The sequence below is a fragment of the Erpetoichthys calabaricus genome, chromosome 14 (assembly GCF_900747795.2).
Source record: "Erpetoichthys calabaricus chromosome 14, fErpCal1.3, whole genome shotgun sequence".
Lineage (NCBI taxonomy): Eukaryota > Metazoa > Chordata > Cladistia > Polypteriformes > Polypteridae > Erpetoichthys > Erpetoichthys calabaricus.
Genome location: NC_041407.2, coordinates 92,414,495 through 92,431,863, shown reverse-complemented (window position 1 = coordinate 92,431,863; position 17,369 = coordinate 92,414,495). Strand labels below are relative to the sequence as shown.

The 17,369-nt window shown below is 43.0% G+C and overlaps 1 protein-coding gene across 1 annotated transcript; it reads right to left on the bottom strand.

Annotated features, from left to right (window-relative positions):
- Positions 1 to 6,952: 6,952 nt before the first annotated feature.
- On the bottom strand, positions 6,953 to 13,779 carry selenow2a (selenoprotein W, 2a). Its single transcript, XM_028818778.2, has 4 exons — positions 13,622 to 13,779; positions 8,903 to 9,000; positions 7,801 to 7,877; positions 6,953 to 7,497 (listed from the first exon to the last, which is right to left on the bottom strand). Exons 1-4 carry the CDS (start codon positions 13,648 to 13,650, stop codon positions 7,414 to 7,416), a joined length of 288 nt encoding a protein of 95 aa, XP_028674611.1. The 5' UTR covers positions 13,651 to 13,779; the 3' UTR covers positions 6,953 to 7,413.
- Positions 13,780 to 17,369: the final 3,590 nt, after the last annotated feature.

The window sequence follows — 17,369 nt, the reverse complement described above, 5'->3', positions numbered from 1 at the left end:
TGATTTGGGCCACAGGGACTGAAGCCTACTGCACAGCATCAGGTGCAAGTCAACGACCAACCCTGGATGGGGTGCCAGTCCATCTTAATCCAGTCACACACACCCCGACGTATTGTTGTCATGTCGGCTTGTAGTTCCCTGTTAACTAAACACACGTTTGGGATGTTGGAGGAAAACTGGAGTACCTGGTGCAGCAGAGTGCTGGATTTGTGATGTTGTGGGGCTGGTTTTCTTGCAAAGGCCCTGGAAATCTTGTTAGGATTGAAGGCATCATGGACCACATTCAGTACCACAAGGGAGCCTGCTCCAGGTCTAGACAACTTTTTTCTCCCCATAAATTCTTTAAAATTTTATTTTTATAAAAGTTTTTAATGGATAAACTAACCAACATGTCAGGGACAGACAGCACACATGGGATGCTTGCTAAAAAAGTTAATCTAAAATGGTTCAATATATGCTAATCATTTTCCGCATTAAAAGAAATATTTACATTTAATTAAAAGGCGTTGTCTTATTTATTTATTTTTTTTCTGTAAGGTATCTAGGCGCAGGTTTATGCATCATGTGTTCCACTTCAGCCAAGCCCTGTTTGTCTCACAGAACTTGATCACCCAAATATTTTAAGATATTGTAAACTAATTACAAGTAAAAGCCCCCGGAGGAAACAAAAAGCTGAATTTCCATCCATCCATTTTCCAACCCGCTGAATCCGAACACAGGGTCACAGGAGCCAATCCCAGCCAACACAGGACACAAGGCATGAAACAAATCCCGGGCAGGGTGCCAACCCACCGCAGGACACACACAAACCAAGCACACACTAGGGCCAATTTAGAACCGCCAATCCACCTAATCTGCATGTCTTTGGACTGTGGGAGGAAACCAGAGTGCCCAGAGGAAACCCACGCAGACACGGGGAGAACATGCAAACTCCACGCAGGGAGGACCTGGGAAGTGAACCCAGGTCCCCAGGTCTCCCAACTGCGAGGCAGCAGTGCTACCCACTGCACCACCGTGCCGCCCGCTGAATTTCCAGCACTGGATTACTAAGGCTTTTTTATGATCTGCAGGCCATGAAAACTGAAGATCTCATCCACTAGCCAGCCTTCTTCAGCACTGCACCAGTTTTAGCCCAGAGCTCAGCAGAGGGTTACTCAGACTTTGTCTTTCTGGAAGGAGATGCCATGGCAGGGCAGTTGTCACTCGTCCTTCTTGTGAGAGCAGCATTGTGCACTGATACTGTGATGATCTCAACATAGACCCTGACCTGGAAATCGAAGATGATGTTGAAGTGTATGCGCACATCAGTCCTGATTAGTACTCAGTAGATAGTGTGACATTTACAAAGTGGAAGATTTCATAATGTCCGGTTAGACATAAATCACATATGAGGGTAAATCAAAAAGGCAATTAGAAAATTACGCAGTAACTGCAACAGATTAAAGCTGACACACTCCAACACGTTGGTGATGGCTAATGGGTAGTTCAAACATGTATAGCACTGAGCTCTGCTGTCAGTCTAGTTGACCTCAAGGTCAAATGGACGTGGAGGCTCTGCACCATTGTTGAACAACGTGCCGCAGTGAGATTTTCTTGGACAGTGTGAGTGAAAGCTGTCGAAATTCACCAAAGGATGTTGGCTTGTGCAGATCAGTAAGCTGTTTGGGTACCCATTATGCGCAAGCTTTACAGAACCCCAGCTCATCATGCACTATGGCGTGTGTAAATCCATAGCTGATATTCAAATGTGCAGTAACAACAGACAATGTAATCAGTTTCGGTCTTCTCTGATGAAGGTATTCACCATATGGATGTGGCTTGAGTGCGCGTTGTTTTCACTTCCATAATGAGCTAACATACTTTGGTAAATTTCAGAAGCTTTCACTCCCTCTGCCCAAAGAAATCTCACTACGGCACGTTGTTCAAAAATGGTGCAATCCCACAGTGGAGTTTCCATGTTCATTTGACATTGGCTTCAACTAGTTTATCAGTAGAGCACTGCGATGTGTGTATTCGAATTACAGTACCCATAAGTCACCATGAATGTGTTGTATTGCATCAGCTTGTGGTTACAGTGTAATTTTCAAATTGCATTTACTTTTTGATTTATCATATTTTCATGAACCAGGCAAATTTTCAAGCCTGAAAACACTGCTGACACACTGGACTGGAACTGTTACTTGGAACAGTAAAATAAAAAAAACAAGTGCCAGGTAAAAATGCAGAGTACCCGACTCCATCATCACATGAGGACCCTGAGGGGGCTTATCACCTGCAGTCAACAATCTCCACTACTGGGATATGGACACCCAAAGCAGGTGAGCGTTACAGGAAAAAACTGCCCCTCCACAGATAAACGGTTTTGTCACAAAATCCACTACTGGAGCAGATGGAGAGCAGCAAAGTCACAGGAGAACATGGTTCTGCAGTGCCACGATGATCTCACTAGTCAGTTAGATGTCACTCTTGCTGACATCTCCAGCTTTAACCTGAAGCAAGGGAAGAGGCCTCAGGGGAGGTTCATTAAAATTCATTGGGAGGATATTCAGGTATTGCCTTTTACTTTGGATTTGCTGGTTACTGAATATTTTCTGCTGTACAGTATTTGGTTTTTCTGTGATAGTTGGTTAGGTTACCTTAGATCGTCTTGTTGCCAGTTGCTTTTTGTTTGTCTTTAAATAATTTTGGTATTTCCTATGGGCGGCATGGTGGCGCAGTGGGTAGCGCTGCTGCCTCGCAGTTGGGAGACCCGGGGACCTGGGTTCGATTCCCGGGTCCTCCCTGCGTGGAGTTTGCATGTTCTCCCCGTGTCTGCATGGGTTTCCTCCGGGCGCTCCAGTTTCATTCCAAAGACATGCAGGTTAGGTGGATTGGCGATTCTAAATTGGCCCTAGTGTGTGCTTGGTGTGTTTGTGTGTGTCCTGCGGTGGGTTGGCACCCTGCCTGGGATTGGTTCCTGTGTTGGCTGGGATTGGCTCCAGGTGACCCTGTGTTTGGATTCAGTGGGTTGGATGGATGGATGGTATTTCCTATTTTTTTTTTTAAAGGAATACTTCACCCAAAAATGATATTGTTATGTTACCTCATTTAGTTTTATAGTGGTGGCCGAGAAAATTTTTTAATCTCATGTTTTCATGCAGAAAGGAAATAAAGTTTGTAATGTAACACAAGCCAATAGTGACTACTGCTCTACAATGGTAAACAATGTAAAAAATGTCCATGGAAAAGAGAGAAAAAGAAAAAACCTGCCGTTAATCACGCCACATAATCTACATGTCAGTTATCCAGACGTTCTCTTGATTCTTCATGAAAGCATGAGATAAAAAAATGTTTCTTGGCCACCACTACATGAGGTAAGTAACATAAAAAAGATGAACATTTTGGGTGGAGTATTCAATGTCTTAATTCAGTGTTTCTCAACCTTTAAGTATTTGCGACCCGAGTTGTCATAACAGTTTTAATCACGCCCCCCTAACGTTTTTTTGAAACCCTAATAAAATTTATTCCTATATTTTTTGTTGCCGATACACTGCTACAAGTTTAAAATTTTCCTGCGAATAGCGAAATTATGCCACATATGGCAACATTAGCCCCCCTTTTTTGTTGCTGCACAGTTTGAGAACTGCTGTCTTAATTCTTCAATACAAACCAAAGTTTTCACAGTTCTCCCCCTCATAATGCATTTTTAAGATTTTCAAACTTTTACGGGCATTTTTTCTTTTTAATTTTAAACCAGATACCCAAATGTGGGGCCTAGTCAGGCCAAAGCCTTCAGTTTGCAGTTGGGGACTGGCGGGATTACGGCAAAGCGGTTTTAGATAAGCAAGTAGGCATTCTGGCCTGCTTTGGTGGCTCATTTGAAAGACTCACACCATTCCGTATCTCATTTGGGACTCAGCTGCAACAGTTAGGACATCATGATAGTCATGAGCTGCCCTTTTTTAAGGGCACACTTTTCTTATTATATGCAGACACTACTCTGCGGCTACTGACCTGCTAAACAAATCATTTTTAGGGTTCTGCCATGCCATACTGTAATGCCATGGTAAAGATTCTCTTCTAGAGCTGCACTAATAACTGGTTGCACTTGTGCCACCTTACATGGATCTTTTGTGCTTACCTGAAAACATGGAACCAATCACTGTTGAGCCTCCAAGTCCAAACAACCCAAGAGGTGGAAAGAAATCCTAGCTCTGTGCATACCACATACAGAAAAATGAAGTAAACACAAGCTTCACAGCCTTCACAGGTTGAGCATCTATTTGATCAGTATATGAAATAGAGGCTAGCAATACTGAAATTAATTCTACATTAACATACGCTGCTAATAGCATACATGATTTTATTGTTTTAATTAGTCCAGATTTGTCTGTACCCTGTGAATCTTAACACAGGAGTCCACTCATTTATCCAGCTTTAATGTACCATTCTGGTAACTAGTGCCTTGGACATATGGCAGGAGCCAACTGTGAAATGGGCACCCAGTTATTGCAGAACACACTCAAGCCCATATCTGCTTTCATTCAAATATGGCTATTTAACTTACCACATACACAGCTTTTAGATCTAACAGAAGAAATGGAGTGCTCAGTGGAAAACCAATGCAGAGAACTACACTGCTGGTGCTGACATTGCAAATAATCATTCCTCATAGAAGTCGATAGGCTTAATTGGGGGATTAGCTTAAAACGTTTAATTCAAATGAAGAATTTAAATAACACATGCTATCACAGGGGACCAGGTTGATGCAGAAAGTTTTTTGGACAATACGAGGCCCTAACAGTACAGATGTCACCTAAGTCGCCATACCAGTGTAGAAAGATGAACACCATTAGGGTAGAGTGAGGTACCCTGAAGTGATACGGGCAGGGATACCAATAGACAAATGAAAAAAGTGCAGCCTGGTGAGAAATGTGTTACGCTGCCTCAACTAGTACAGTACTGTACTACTAAACGCAAGGTCTGGCCATTTGAGTGCCTAAGAAAATGCTGCAGTACATAAGGGTCCACTAGGGGGGGCTCTAGTTCCATAACCATTAGATGTGTTCAGTTTAATGTGACTATACCTAACGTGACACTGTGCCACAGCGTTTAGAGCTGGTCTACAGTTCTCTGGATGACTTCCATGCCTGGTCACTGTGTGGAACCTGCATTTCTTGCCGTGTTTGTATGGGTTTTCCTCCATTATCCTAAAGTTGTGTGTTAGGTTAACTTCTTAACTGGACTCTTGAGAGTGAAAGCCAAAATTTAATTATGCAAGATTAAGAATTAAGAACGTATACCTTATAGTGTGAGGAAATATACTGTGTTGACAATCATACTTGATTTAAGTGATTCCAGGGCACGGCCTGAGGTGATCTCTTTCACAGATTCCTCTGCAGTGATGAGGTTGACATCTATAATGAAGAGTTTCTTCACTGATGGAGGATACCCTCTCATATGGTTGACAGGGCCCATAACATCCACTCTGAGAGGAACCCCATAATGAAAACGAAATCCTGCTGGTCTCCCCATTCCACCCCATCTTTCCAACATGTCCTGAAAGAGAATCTCCTTATTTTACAGACTGATCCTTCCAATGGATCATTTTTTCCCCCCCAACCCTCTTGATCTCCTTCCATCAATAACCTATCCTACATGAACTTCTCATTCACAGAGAACAGACACATTCTCCAACAAGAGCTGCTGTGTCATTTACAAATATGTTACCAACAATACCCTTGTGTCTGGTTCCTATAGTAAATTCAACATTAAATAACGGGCCTCTTGCCTGTCTGCAAATCTTATCTGTTGGCTTTTCTTGCAGAAGTGTCCAGTCATCTGCAGAGATGCACCAAACAGATGGCTAGCAGATCGTTTCAGGAAGTATGTTCGAGTCGCTAAAATTAAAGACCTCACAAAGGCTTATTGTAGAATGAACGCGACACATCCCTTGATCCTAGCCACAGTGATCTCACCGTTTATGGTGCCTCTTCGGAGAATCCCTGGGTACTGCTGGTTTGACTTTGTGTCGAGCGAGCGTTGCACACGGAGTCCCAAATTACCTGCAATGTGAGGGAGTGTCAGTTACCGCACTGCGGCCATGTGGCGCGATCTCCCAGAGGGTGATCCGGCTCACAGGATCTTCATTGCTGGGGATCCGAGCGGCTGGACCAGGCCAAAGGGACTCCCATGTAACACCTGGCTGTGGCAGACTTGTAGTTCATTTCATAGGGGGGGTGGGACAGGACCGTGTATCTGCCTAGGGGGTTGCCAACTGGGACCCATAGCTGTTTCGCCGTGTGGTGAGTGCGGCAACCATGCTGTACCAGTGTGTGTCCCCAACCTAACGTGACCTGTTGGACACCTGATGAAGACTGCCAAGCAGAAACATTGCCTTTTACCTTCTTTCCTTTTCAATGGGGAAATAACCTTTAAAACAGATGCAGCCCCTCACTAACTCCACAGCAGTTTAGTCATTTTTATTTAGTACTTCTGTGAATCGGGGTGTGTGTGTGTTTTTTAATTTTTCATAATAGACCCCCTTTTGTTAATTGTTTGCCATCCTCTGCACTTTTCTCATGTTCACATAGCTACAACACCACTTTTACATTCACAGGGTAGAGTGAAAACATTACACATGTACATTCATATTTAAAGCACTGCAATGATAGCCACCTTGCCTCCAAGACAGATTCAGTACAGAAGCTTCTAATTTGCTGAATGCTGTGCCTTGTAAAAATATAAATGTATACTTGGATGTCTGCATTTCTATATGCCATGAAGAGATGATAAAAATAATACATTGTACACAACCTGAATGTATTTCAGCAAACTGATCTATTGCAGCATTGCTCATCCATTCTTCACATTCAGCAGATAACTTGTTCAGTTTCAGATTGCAATAGGTGGCGTCTAACTGAACTAAAGGGTTAAGGTTCATCACAAGTAATAAAATCAAATCCCAAAACGCTTTAAAATTTTAACCACAGGAAATCCTTTATTTCAAGAATCTTACTATTCTCATGATCACTACAATGTTTAATAGGTTGTGTCATTTTTGCATACTCTGGGTGTACTCCAATAGTCTAAGCCAAGACTACTGCATCATATTCTAACCGTGTAATTTTCAGTTAAAATAGTCATGAAAGACTTGGCAGACTAAATGAAGTAACCCTACATACAGCACTCATCCAGCATTTGCAAGTTGTACAATGTGCCTCGCTCTAATATTATGTTAACATGAGACAGAAAAGAAAGAAAGAACTTATAGTTTTGATAAATAATTTACGCCGGTACTCTAATCATTACACACAAAGTGCATTTCTTTTATGTTTCACCTACAACAACGATAGTCTGCATTAGACATGCACATTCCCTATATAAAAATAAAATGCTACAGAGGCACACTGCTGCAGGTCTGCCGGGTACCAATTAGAGGATGACACAGGGAGGCCGGCTCTTGGTGATCTTCTCTACTGCCTCTCCAGCATCCGCCTTCTGAAGGGCTTCCATGATCTATTTTTAATAGCATAAAGATAAAACAAAAAGAATTAAGGCGATGAAAGATGAGCCGAGAAAAATATATACGAAAATGAAACTAAACGATTTTGCTTTTATTTGAAAATGCCACAGCACTTCTATGATGAAAGATGATACAGGAAAGACAGTATTTATGTCCTTACCCGACAGCTATATAGTTAGAGGCGGAAAAGAAGATAAAAAGGCGCTGGCAAATAGCCCCTTGAGAGTCAGCGACTACCTTCACTATTCCCTACTGTGCATGAACGAAGTTAGCATTATGAGATGGAAGGTACTTACATCATCCTCATAAGGAAAGCCACTAGTTTCAAGCTTGGAGAAGACAAGCTGCCCATTTATGACTATTTCAAAGCTGCCTGGAGATGAAGAAGAAAAAAAAAATTAAATTTAATCTTTTCTTTCTTTAACATTCTAGACCGGGGTGGGCAAGGTCGGTCCTGGAGAGCCGCAGTGGCTGCAGGTGTTTGTTCCATCCAAGTTTCTTAATGAGAAAACAATTATTGCTGATGAAACACTTATTGCATAAGTGACATTTGATGCTTCATTTTAGCAGTTTGAGGTTACCCACCCTTGATTGCTTATTTCAGACTTAAACAGCTGCATTCATTGTTTTAATGACTCCTTATTAGCAATAAAATGTAAATGACAAAGCAGCCAGCAATTCTCCATCCAGTTTGTTTACATTTACATCTGTGTGTGTTCATCACACACTGTTTGATTTAATAAAATATGTAATAGGAACTGTGACAGACTGAAAATTATCTGTTTTAGGCTTCAAATCATATAACTGATGATATCATTGGAGAGTAAAAAAAAAATCTACAATATAAGAACATTACATTGCAGACTAACAAGCCATAAAATTAAATAAGGTGCGAGACTGGCAAGGATTGGTTTCTAATTAAGCAGTTGGGTTGGAATGAAAACCTGCAGCCACTGCGGCTCTCCAGGACCGACTTTGCCCACCCCTGCTCTAGACAGACTGAACACAACATGAAGGTTCTGTTTGACAAGTGACATGTATTTGCTTTTTTTTTTTTGGTATACTGTATTAATCCCCATGGGGAACTGTCTTTTCGCATGACCTTTGGAGATCAGAGTGCAGGGTGAGCCATTGTGCAGCGTCCCTGGAGCAATTTTCAGGTTTGGGGTCTTCCTCAAGCAGCCAAAACCACCTCCTTCCAGATAAAACGTTCGCTTTGAACTCCTGGGAGAGCAAGGAGCACACATCTGAAGCACAGAGAGCTTCTTACTCTCAAAGGCCTTTAGTCTCATGTCCTACCTAACTCTCTCAAGAGGAACAAACCGCCCCAAAATACTCAAATAAATTAATGAATTCTCAAAATTGGATCTGCTATTAAAAAAAAAAAAAATTAAATACCTGATCTGCCAGTAGCACCGCGCACTTCCGCATCAGGGAACTCAGCCAAGATGACACCAGCCAGCTCCTGATAGCGGGGCTCATACCCTCAGGAGCCACTGCAAGAGACAAACGTCAGAGTACTTCAAGTGCTTTCTCACACTAAGAGGAGACATTTGTTTGAGGAGAAATTCACAAGTTGAAACAGCCCAGCAGCATAACACGAGAATGTAGAATAGAATCCAAGACTGCTACTGTAGGCAGTTGGTAACAGAACTGCTGTCCACCTTTTTTACACTTCTTTAAAGCAATTTAACAGGAGTATGTGACTCCCCGGGGCGGCACGGTGGTGCAGTAGGTAGTGCTGCTGCCTTGCAGTTAGGAGACCCGGGTTTGCTTCCCGGGTCCTCCCTGTGTGGAGTTTGCCTGTTCTCCCCATGTCTGTGTAGGTTTCCTCCCACAGTCCAAAGACATGCAGGTTAGGTGCATTGGCGATCCTAAATTGTCCCTAGTGTGTGCTTGGTGTGTGCCCTGCAGTGGGCTGGCACCCTGCCCGGGGTTTGTTTCCTGCCTTGCACCCTGTGTTGGCTGGAATTGGCTCCAGCAGACCCCTGTGACCCTGTAGTTAGAATATGGTGGGTTGGATAATGGATGGATGGATGTCGCTTCCCTCTTGAAGCTCTAAATTTAGTTATTTTTAGGGGCTCACAAGAGGCCACATAGATTAAACTACCTCCTGGTTTTCTTCTTTCTGACCATCACCAAAATATTGTACAGTAATTTGAGGTGCATGGTGGAAGATATACCGGTGCTAGCTATGCTACCCATCTAAGTAGTTAACGCAGACCTCAGTATTAACATTTGTAGTGCCTAGGTCTCCATTACATGCCATTTAATATAGGATTTGTAAAAGCAGTGTTAATGTTTGTGATGCGCCATCTGTTGGAATGACAGTGGCATCACAATCAGCGGACACACTGACACTTATACTTTTACAAGGGGGCTCCACCCCCTGCTCGCTTCGCTCGCCTACCCCCGGCGTTGGGCATCCCGAAATACTTTAGTCGAGCTCGTTCGTTTTGGAGCCGTGACCGCTTTGCCCGCGGCATTTCAGACGCGCGTTGTAGGTGCCTGCGTTCATTGATTTTATCCAGGCGGGCTCGTGTTTGTATATCCGTCAGTCGAGCTTGTTCGTTTTGAACCCGTGCCCGCTTTGCTTCCGCGTTCGTTTTGAACCCGTGCCTGCTTTGCTTCCGCAGTCTCAGACGCGCATTGTAGGCGCCTGCGTACATTGATCTTATCCAGGTGGGCTCGTGTTTGTATCGTTGAGCTGTATCGTGTTTGAATTTGGTGTAAAGTGTTCAGCGGTTTGTACAATCCCAAGCAGCACATTATTCCTAACTTCACTCCGCAGTAGTGCCACTCACAATATGGCGGTGACGCTTGCGCCTTCCGTACTATGTCGGGTTTCACTATGCTGTGTAGGCGCCTTTGCCTTTCATACTTTCCCGCGCCTTCCATACTCTCTTTGTGGACCTGTGGGGCCTCCGTAGCTTCTTCCGTTTGAATCTGGGCTGCAGCGAAGAATCCTCTTTTTTGTGTGGCCGTGTCGGTAGTCGTTAGCTATGGGTGCGCTGTTGCTTCATTTCTCATTCACGTCAGTTGAGCTCTTTCGTTTTTGGGCCGTGACTCCTTCGTGCGCAGTGGATACGACTTCGCTTGCGGTGTATGAGACGTGCGCTGTATGCGCCTGCGCAGTACGTCTCATGGTCCCATCGCCGTGTACCTGCGTCCATGCCATCCGGTTTACCATTCTCAGTTAGTAAATGGATTATGGCAGACTAGCTGTGCTACCCGTCTAAGCAACTATTGTGGGCCTCAGTATTAACGTCTGCAGTGCACCATCTATTGGAATGTATTTTGTAATGCATGTAATAATAAAATGGCAAAAATCTAACCAAAGTGACTGAGCCTTCATGTGTCACGAGGACATCTGTATGTCCGTTAGAGCTAGAGACAGAGAGTCCTTACGTGGAGTATTAAAGGTGACAGGCATTTGGTATCACTCTCATATGGACTTATGTGAAGGGGGTCCTATGTGGAATAATGCAGGGTGACTGGCAATGGGCATCACTTGAGACATTGTCTGGACAGGATCTTTATATGTGTGTATGTAAATCTTAAAGTGTGGGATTAGACCAACCTAGTAACATACCTGTAAGTTTCACAAATTAAATGATAATACAAAGAGTAAGATGAGAGCCTCACGGACTTCAAACTGTGCACATAAAAAAATGAAAAGGCTATGGGGTCAGCGTTCAGATCTGGTGCCTCTGCCCCCATTTTGGGATCTGAATTCTGGCCCAGTCAACTGCCTGGAGAAGCAAAAAACAAGTTGTGCCTCAGTAGGGCTACAGTACCTTTTGTACGCTCTAGGACGTTTATAAGGCTTTGTTTCCAGATGTGCATGAGAGTTTAAAGGGAAGCATACATGAAGTATATTGCGATCTCACAAAACTGGAATGATCTTTTATAAAATGATAGAGGCAAGAAAGCAAGTCACTAAAAATTACCCAATTTAAAAAGTTACTTACGACAGTCAATTCTATTAAAAAAAATGCAATCTGACATTTTCATTTCTCTTTGACCTTGTGCAAGGCCCTTAACCTGCCATTGCTTTGTCCTGGGTATGACGTTAATCTGCATCCAGCCATGCCAGTAGGTCTCCAAAGTTGCAGGGGAAATGTTGGGGTTGGTGGCAGGATTGGCACTCCAGCCACTGTAAAAAATTCACACTGTCCCAATGTGGTGCTGAGGTGTCACCCGCTGCACTTGGGTCCCAATCCAGGTGGTTCGTCATGTGGTGGGTGTGGCAAAGCGCTATCAGCCAGGTAGGCTCACAACCTTTGCTCATACCCAGGAAAATTCAGGGAAACATGCTACTACATTAATATGCACTCAATGAGAATATTATTAGGAATCCCTGCACTACCATGCAATCATCTTATCAGCCAATCATGTGCTAGCAGCACAATGCATTAAATGCATGCATGCAGATACAGGTCAGGAGCTTCAGTTAATGTTCATATCAAATACCAGAATGGGGACAAAATGTGATCTCTGTGATTTTGACTGTTGCATGATTGCTGGTGCCAGATGGGCTGGTTTAAGTTTTTCTGTAACTGCTCATCTCTTGGGATTTTCACATACGCACACACACACACACACACACACACACACACACACACACAGTTCTGCAGAAGGGAATGCCTTGTTGATGAGAGAGGTCAGAAAGCCTGGTCTGATGTATCTCAATTTCTGCTGAGGCACACATATGGTAGGCTGAGAATTGGGCTCCAATAGCATGAATCCTATACAACAGTCCAGGATGGTGGTGGTGTAAAAGTGTGAGGAACGTTTTCTTGGCACACTTTGGGCCTGTTAACCCCAATCCGTCATCGTTCAAATGCCACAGTATATCCGAGCATTGTTGCTGACCATGTGCATCCCTTCATGGAAACAATATAGCCATCTTTTAATGGCGACTTCCAGTATGATCATGCGCCACGTCACAAATCAAAAATCTCCAACTGGTTTCATTAATGTGACAAGGCGTGGAGTATGCTTCCATCCCAGTCACCGTATCCGAGTTCAATCGAACACCTTTGTATTCTGGTAGATGACAGTCGCAGCACGAGTACAGCTGACAAATCTGAAGAAACTGCGCAATGCACTCATGTCTCAAAGGAATGTTTCCACCATCTTGACAACAAAGAATGAGGCTGTTTTTAGATCAAATGAAGGCCCTACTCAGTTTGAAGACAGTGTTGCTAACAATGTGTTCAGGGAGTGTATATATGCATTTTTTCGTATATGTTGTAAAAGGCCATTCTGTTTCAATCACCATGGCATACCGGGTCGTGATTTAGTAGGATGCTTTACACTGTCATTGGAGACAAGACAAAACGCGAACACATTACCCAGATCCAGATCCAGATGTAGAATTCCTGACGCGCCTAATCAAGGTGTGAACGGGACAGACCAGGTTGCGTATTCTACGATGCGACAGTAGTGCCATTAATGTTAAATAACCGAAAAAAAGACAGCGAGGAATGTGCTTAACAGTGTGTTAACCAAGTCACTATAACACCCGTAATACATCACAAACATCCATCTTTCCATGTGTTTATTTGCCGAATCTGCTTTTATTTTTAGCTTAGCAGTTTTAGGCTATCAAGGGCGTAGCCTGCCTCAATGGCACTGGGCGAAGAAAGAAGCCCTGCTGAAAAGTCTTCTCTAAGTTCGACGAGATTTCCCATTTCCATGTATTCCTGACGACTAATTTTTGGAGTTGTGCCGTTTAACCCACAACGAGTATGAGTAACAAAATCCTGCAGGTTAATAAGAAGAACCGTACAATATTCGAAACCAGGCAAGAGGCGGCGCACAGAGCTGAGAGGAGTCCTCTCCGATGCAAAAGCTTACAAGAACGGAAATGATAAAACTGTTGCAGTCTGAATTCTTTACTGCCCACGTTTCGAATAAATTAAGTATCCCTGATTTGCTTAATACAGAGCGTGAAGGTAAAAGTAATACCGTATCTACGCACAGCAGATCCCACTGAGCACTCAAACATTTAAAGATTTGGACGTGTCCAACAGTAATGTACTGGCATCGTCTGTAATAATCACGTTGGTAGTCTTTCATGTTAAGGCGAAAAGTAAATAAAATTTCACTCACCAGTATTCCACATTTACCTTCAGCACCATCCTGCTCGACAAATTGTGCAACGCTCCAGTTCCTGTAGAAGTAGGATCACGTGACTTGTTTTACATACGATTGTAAGGTGGTCGCGAAGGGACATTCAGCGTGTTAATCTATTTGGCGGCCGTTTAAATGTTTGGTCTGTGCAGCTAATTTTGTTTAGTTGCCTTTTTTTTCGAAATCTGGGGGGTATTTTTCGTACGTGGATTACTCGCTTAGCCGGATGTAATTGTTGACGATTTGGCCTGATCCTGGATCTGTCGGTTTTTTGAAACTCTTGCTGGAAGTGTTGTCATAGCAACACATCCAAATCCGCAGCAGGTTTGTTCTGCGCAAACAAGGATTAGTTTACACACGTGATCAGTGACGGTGTGGAAGTCATCCAGTCAGGGCTTCGCCGTTCATGAATGAGCGACCAATTGATATTGGTGCGCAAATTATACGAAGAGAATTTCATATAAAGAGGGTTTTGCGCGATCGGCAAGATCCTTTATTGCCCCCGGAGGAAATTCTGTACAAAAGATACCGCTTTAGCCGAGGGGGAATATTGTACCTCAAAGATTTATTAGCTCCGTATATTCGAAGTCAAACTCGGCGAAGTCGGGCTCTCACAACCACACACACAGTAGGCATTACTTTGAGGTTTCTTGCAAGCGGCACTTTGTTATATACTGTAGGCGATGCGGAACATCTATCGAAAAGTGCAGTTTGCCAGGCAATTCGTAAAGTCTGTTTGGCTCTGAAACATTTCCTTTGGGTTTTCATTGTGTTTCCTGGACACCTGCGTGTGCAGACAATAAAAGAGGTGTTTCATGCCATTGCAGGTAGGTAATACACAGGCTAAAACACCCACAGTTCCATAAAGAATCCCACAATCAGCCTAACATTCTCATTACCAGGATTTCCAAATGTGATTGGGGCACATGGAACTGATCAGAGTGGAGTTTGATCAAACATTATTTGGAAAATGTACCTCTCCGCCTGATGAATAATCAGACACAGTGTCTTCATCAAATATTTGACCTTCGTTAATATCTCGTTGGTCAGACACAGGTTCAAGGGATATGATATTCCCTGCAACTGACCCAACAAAAAAGAGGGCTATATGGAACATACCTATAGCACACATGGAGGACAAATATGCAATGACCATCCTTTACCTGAAATGAAGTGACCACTACTTCCTGCCACTGGTTCTGAGGAGGAGCTTCCCCCTGGAATGCCCTCAGAAACAGGGCGATGGGCATTTTGCTGGAGAGCCAACTCTTCTGCAGGGGTTAGGTCTGGACCGCGTGGACCTCCACCTGTTTTTTGCTTGTCTGCCTCCTTATTAGCTTTAAAATTAATGTTTTTTATATTATATATGATTCTTTATGTCAACAATTCTTTAAATAGTTATATACCAATATTTACCAGTTTGAAGTATATTCTTGTACTTCACTTTAACCTGTTCCCATGTTCTCCTTGTGCTCACGTTTGATCTGGAATTATGACATATTAAATAATAATTAATCTGACACATAGGAAATGAAACGCTGCATTCACTAAGTACAATGTACACTACTTAGCGTTTAATTTTTTCGGCCACTTTTTGCCAGCCGTCTTTTCTGGTCTGGGCTGCTTTTGCAGTGTTACCGCTTGTGTATATTAAATCTGGAAATTCTTCGTGTCCTTCGAATAAAAGGTCTTGCGCCGCTTGTGTGAAAAAAAAATGCGCCCGTTCTTTCGTCATTTTGTTACAGCCTATCAAAGACTTGCTGATCATGTTTTCTAGACTCAATATATATGGGCTTTTCACTCAGCGCGGGCGCGCGCATTCATTTCGGATGATTAGATCCAGCTAGACTAATCTAATACACAGCTGCGTTTGAAAAACCGACTTATCTGGATGAGTTTCACTGGCATTAACTCATTCAAGATGAGGCACCTGATCTCGGATGGTTTAAGCGACGTACTTTTTCGTACGTGGATTACTCGCTTAGCCGGATGTAATTGTTGACGATTTGGCCTGATCCTGGATCTGTCGGTTTTTCGAAACGCTTGCTCGGAGCAGGTTTGTTCTATGTAAACAAGGATTAGCTCACACACTTAATCAGTGTCCGTGCATGGAATTCATTAAGACATGGCATCACCGTTCATGAATGAGCGACCAATTGATATCGGTGCGCAAATTACAAGAAGAGAATTTCATATAGAGAGGGTTTTGCGCGATCGGCAAGATCCTTTATTGCTCCGGGAGGAAATTCTTTTCGAAAGATACCGCTTTAGCCGAGGGGGAATATTGTACCTCAAAGATTTATTAGCACCTTATATTCGAAGTCAAACTCGGCGAAGTCGGGCTCTCACAACCACACAGACAGTAGGCATTGCTTTGAGTTTTTTTGCAAGCGGCACTTTTTTATATACTGTAGGCGATGCGGAAAATCTATCTAAAAGTGCAGTTTGCCAGGCAATTTTTTTAAAGTCTGTTTGGCCCTGAAATATTTCCTTCGGGTTTTCATAGTGTTTCCTGGACACCTGTGCGTGCAGACAATAAAAGAGGCGTTTCATGCCATTGCAGGTAGGTAATACACAGGCTAAAACACCCACAGTTCCATAAAGAATCTCACAATCAGCCTAACATTCTCATTACCCAGGATTTCCAAATGTGATTGGGGCACATGGGACTGATCAGAGTGGAGTTTGATCAAACATTATTTGGAAAATGTACCTCTCCTCCTGATGAATAATCAGACACAGTGTCTTCATCAAATATTTGACCTACGTCAATATCTCATAGGTCAGACACAAGTTCTAGGGATATGACATTCCCTGCAACTGACCCAACAAAAAAAGAGGGCTATATGGAACATACCTATGGCACACATGGAGGACAAATATATGCAATGACCATCCTTTACCTGAAATGAAGTGACCACTGCATCTTGCCACTGGTTCTGGGTAAGAGCTTCCCTCAGAAACAGGGCAATGGGCATTTTGCTGGTTAGCCAACTCTTCTGCAGGGGTTAGGTCTGGACCTCGTGGACCTCCACCTGTTTTTTGCTTGTCTGCCTTCTTATTAGCTTTAAAAATTAGCGTTTTTTATATTATATATGATAATTTATGTCAACAATTCTTTAAATAGTTATATATACCAATATTTACCAGTTTGAAGTATATTCTTGTACTTCACTTTAACCTGTTCCTATGTTCTCCTTGTGCTCACGTTTGATCTGGAATTATGACATATTAAATAATAATCTGATACATAGGAAATGAAACGCTGCATCCAGTAAGTTCAATGCACGCGCGTTTAATTTGTCGGCACTTTTTGCCAGCGGTCTTTTCTGGTTTGGGCTGCTATTGCAGTGTTACCCCTTGTGCATATTAAATCTTGAAATTCTTCATGTCCTTCGAATAAAAGGTCCTGCTCCGCATGTGTGAAGAAAAAAAAATGCGCCCGTTCTTTCGTCATTTTGTTAAAGCCTATCAAAGACTTGCTGATCATGTTTTCTAGACTCAATATATATGGGCTTTTCAATCAGCGCAGGCGCGCGCATTCATCTCGGATGATTAGATCCAGCTAAACTAATCTACTGCTGCGTTTGGAAAACCGACTTATCCCGGATGAGTTTCACTGGCATTAACTCATCCAAGATGAAGCATCTGATCTCGGATGATTTAAGCGACGTACGGAAAATACCCCCCTGATCATTTAGGTTGATGTTAACACGCGAATAGCTCT